Here is a 3,582-nt window from a genome sequence, read left to right as displayed (position 1 = left end):
CACTGATTTTGATTTAAGAAGAGCGCGGATCTTACGCCGGAACAGCAGATCGTCACTGCTTATCCTGATGTAACTACACATGAGATTGCAGAAGATGATGAGTTCCTTGTGATTGCTTGCGATGGTATGTTTCAATTTTCCGGGAGAAAGAAAGAAAAAGAAAAAAAAACCTTTTTTATGTTTCCTAACGTGCTGTTGACAGGCATCTGGGATTGCCAGACCTCACAGGAGGTTATTGAGTTTGTTAGACGGGGTATTGCTGCGAAGCAGGAGTTACATCTGATTTGTGAAAATATGATGGATAATTGCTTGGCTTCTACTACCGAAGGCGGGGGTGTGGGCTGCGATAATATGACGATGATCATCGTTGGGCTGCTCCAGGGTAAGACTAAGGAGGAGTGGTACAAGTGCATTGCAGACCGAGTTGCAAGGGGCGACGGCCCTTGCGCCCCACCTGAATATGGTATGTTTTATCTGGTATATTGGTTCCCACCCTCCCAGGAATATCGTCAAACTAACCCCTCCAGCTGAATTCCGAGGTCCTGGCACCCGCCGTCGTGAACTCGCCGAAGCCCGACGCGCCTATCAATCCGACATCGACCCACAATTAGGTAGCGGTAGTTCAGGTAGAGTCATCCTGCTAGGTAATGGCCGCCAATTGCTGACCCACTTCAACAACGTTGATTATGATTCCTCCGATGAAGAGGATTGTTATAATATGTTCGATAATGACGAGGAGGATGAGGATGAGGATGAGGATGAGGATGACGATCTTGAGAGCCAGGTGCGTAAAGGCGATGCGAAATCCGCTGCAGATGATACCGTCAATGAAAGACCGGGAGGAAGCCCGGCATCCCAACGACAGCAACAACAGCAACAGCAACAATCGAATCGCCAAAGTACACCTAACACGCAGTCGGAGTCACCTGCTGTAATCTCTGCATCCCCATCCTCGACTACCCCCAATGATGTTTTGCCTGGCAAAGAGAAACCGTCTACGTCATGATTTGGTTTTTTTTTTTTTTTTTTTTTTTTTTTTTTTTTTTTTCCTTTCTCCTTCTAACCCATTTGTTCCTTGATTTAACTAGCTACCTCCTTCCATTATTTTGAACCTTTTTTTTCCTTTCCAAATTTCTCAACAGCTTTGCCATGTCTTCTTTTGTTTTCTTTCTTCCCTTTTTTTTTTTTTGTTTTTTGAAAAAATCCAGCTTTTCCCCGGATCCGGTACGGTTTTTTTATCTCATTAACTTTTGTTTTATTTTTAACCCTGAACCTCACAAACCCACTCAACCACTCAACCACGCATACAAACCCTGAGTTTCTTGATGATATATATATAAGTTTTTTTTTTCTTTTCTTCTTTTTTTCGTGAAAGTTCGTCCTCAACTCGATGTTTACCTTGATACTCCTCACCTACCATTATCCCTATTTTCCACTCCGCCATCTCCCCCTTTCCCCCACCCCCTGCCCACTCCCTTGCCCTCCGTACCCACCACACAACATGAAGAAGTGGCCTATCAGAGAAACGGGTGATGCTTTGAACGAATTGAGTGAATTGCGTTGGGCTGTTTCTTGCAATTTATTTATTTTTTTTTTTTTTTCCTTTCTTTTCTTTGTATGCTTTGCGTTTTATGTTTTTTCATTTCTCCTTTATATTTTTTTCATGGCAACTTTGTTTCTGTGTGTCATTTTTTAGTTCTTGTCTTGTCCCTTTTCCCTGTCTCTACATTTTTTTTACGTTATTTTCATTTTACTCTTGCTCTCTCTGTGTGATTAATTTTTGCTCTAACTCCGGTTTACTTATCATTATTACCATCACTTCTTTCATTATATCTATTATATATACATATATATGTGTGTGTTAAGTTCGCTTTCATATATATCCCACAGATGACATTCCCGCGGCGCAGGTCATACAAACCTCGGTTATTTATTAGGAATCATGGATTCGAATTAATGTTTGTCTCTGCCCTTCGCCAGTTCTCCCATCTCGGAAAGGCACCAGTCATTACGATTACGGAGGGGAGAAAAAGATTTGATAGGTCGACGATTCTCCTGGCTGGCGTAGCATTTAGCTGTAGTTAGAGGAGAAAGCGACGCAGCCACTCTCGGCCTCTTGCTATCGCTTTGCACTTTGCACGTTTTGCGCGTGTGGGTGGCATTTTCCTTTCCTTTCTTTCTTCCTTTCTTTCTTTTTTTTTTTTGGTGCTTCTTGCTATTGATTTCCATCCTCAGTAACTTGAACAATTGAACAGAACTAAAGTATGTAGTATGTAAATAGAAGCTCTGCTGTGGCCACGGCTTAGTCATCGTCGCCCTGGGAGAAATCAAAACCTCATCTTTTCCTGTTTGGGCTTTTTCCTCCTCGACAATGCAGCATTCCTCCGCCTACGCTTCCCGTTCGCATCTCCCTCCTATTCTTACACCCAGCATCCGTATCCTTACCAGCCCTCCTCCTCCCGCCGTCCTGGCTAGTGGATCATCCTCCTCCCAGCCAACGCCGAGCCCATCCATCCAGCTGCTCCAACCAGTCACGCACGTCCACCAGGAGCCCGCCGCTCCCTGCTGATTATTATATATTCTTACGCCTTCTCCTGCGGGCTACGGGCCATGGAGTGTATTATGCGTCTCTTCTAGCTTCCTCGCTTGCACATCCTATCAAAACAAATCTCACCGGCTCTTCCCAATACACCCCCTATTTTTTAGTTCGTCGGGTTTTTTTTTTTTTTTTTTTTGACAAGGACAACCTTTTTATTCTCCTAGCTCCCTACGATCCGACCTTGTCTACGATAATCTGCCATTACCCCCCTACTACATTTTTTTTTTTTTTTTAAAAAAAAATAATAAGTAATAAATAAAAGCAAAGAAAGGAAAAGAAGGCTGCTGCTCACCGCATTTGATCCGGTACTTGAGGTTCCCGCCCGCTGCTTCCCATACGTTCCCTCCCAGAAGGAGAGGATAAATATATCAATTTCTAACTAAAAAATAAAGAATAAGATAAAAAAACCAACTTGTTTCTCTTCTCCTCCTTTGGCGATTAGATCATCGCCCCATATCCGCTACCAGGCAAGACAATCCACACAGTCAATTTACCATGTCATCTTCCACCAGCCACTCCGGGAAACGAAAACGGAGCTCCTCTCATCTCGCCGCCTCCTCCATCCCCAAATCCTCCACCACAGACCTTCTCCAGCCCTCCTCCCGCGATGCCTCCGGTGAGGACGCCGATGAACCTACTCCCGCCGCCAACCCCTCAATATCCTCCAAACACAAAAAGTCCGCTCCCTCCATGGACGCCTCGGCTAACCCACCATCCAAACGGCCCCGTACTCGCTCAACCGCAACAGGCAGCACTGCGCCAGCGACACCACACAACGGCACCTCACCATCCAATAAAACCCACGACGTCAGAAACGAAGACCCGGGCGAAGCCTCCGAAACCACGGAGGAGAGCATTAATATCGAGAAGCGCATGAAGCGGCATGCTCGGACGCTGTACCGCACACCGAGCCTGGCGACGACGGTGAGGACGGCATCGGCGGCATCAATGGCGGCGCAGCAGGAGGGCCGTATGAAGCCGCC

At 45.8% G+C, this 3,582-nt stretch overlaps 2 protein-coding genes across 2 annotated transcripts in view; both read left to right on the top strand.

Annotated features, from left to right (window-relative positions):
- HCAG_01960 (conserved hypothetical protein) overlaps nucleotides 1-1,006 on the top strand; it is a gene marked incomplete at both ends in the record, with an annotated part of 1,846 nt that extends 840 nt beyond the window's left edge. The window contains 3 exons of the mRNA XM_001544863.1: nucleotides 92-124; nucleotides 203-463; nucleotides 528-1,006. Of these exons, the coding sequence (XP_001544913.1) occupies nucleotides 92-124; nucleotides 203-463; nucleotides 528-1,006 (773 nt within the window). The remainder of the gene's footprint in view (nucleotides 1-91; nucleotides 125-202; nucleotides 464-527) is intronic.
- A 2,088-nt stretch (nucleotides 1,007-3,094) lies between these two features.
- HCAG_01959 (hypothetical protein) overlaps nucleotides 3,095-3,582 on the top strand; it is a gene marked incomplete at both ends in the record, with an annotated part of 2,280 nt that continues 1,792 nt past the window's right edge. The window contains one exon of the mRNA XM_001544862.1: nucleotides 3,095-3,569. Coding sequence (XP_001544912.1) covers nucleotides 3,095-3,569 — 475 coding nt within the window. The remainder of the gene's footprint in view (nucleotides 3,570-3,582) is intronic.

Source organism: Histoplasma capsulatum, genomic scaffold (genome assembly GCF_000149585.1).
Source record: "Histoplasma capsulatum NAm1 scaffold_1 genomic scaffold, whole genome shotgun sequence".
Lineage (NCBI taxonomy): Eukaryota > Fungi > Ascomycota > Eurotiomycetes > Onygenales > Ajellomycetaceae > Histoplasma > Histoplasma mississippiense.
Note: the sequence above shows the minus strand (reverse complement) of the source record. Positions and strands in the feature narration are given on the sequence as shown.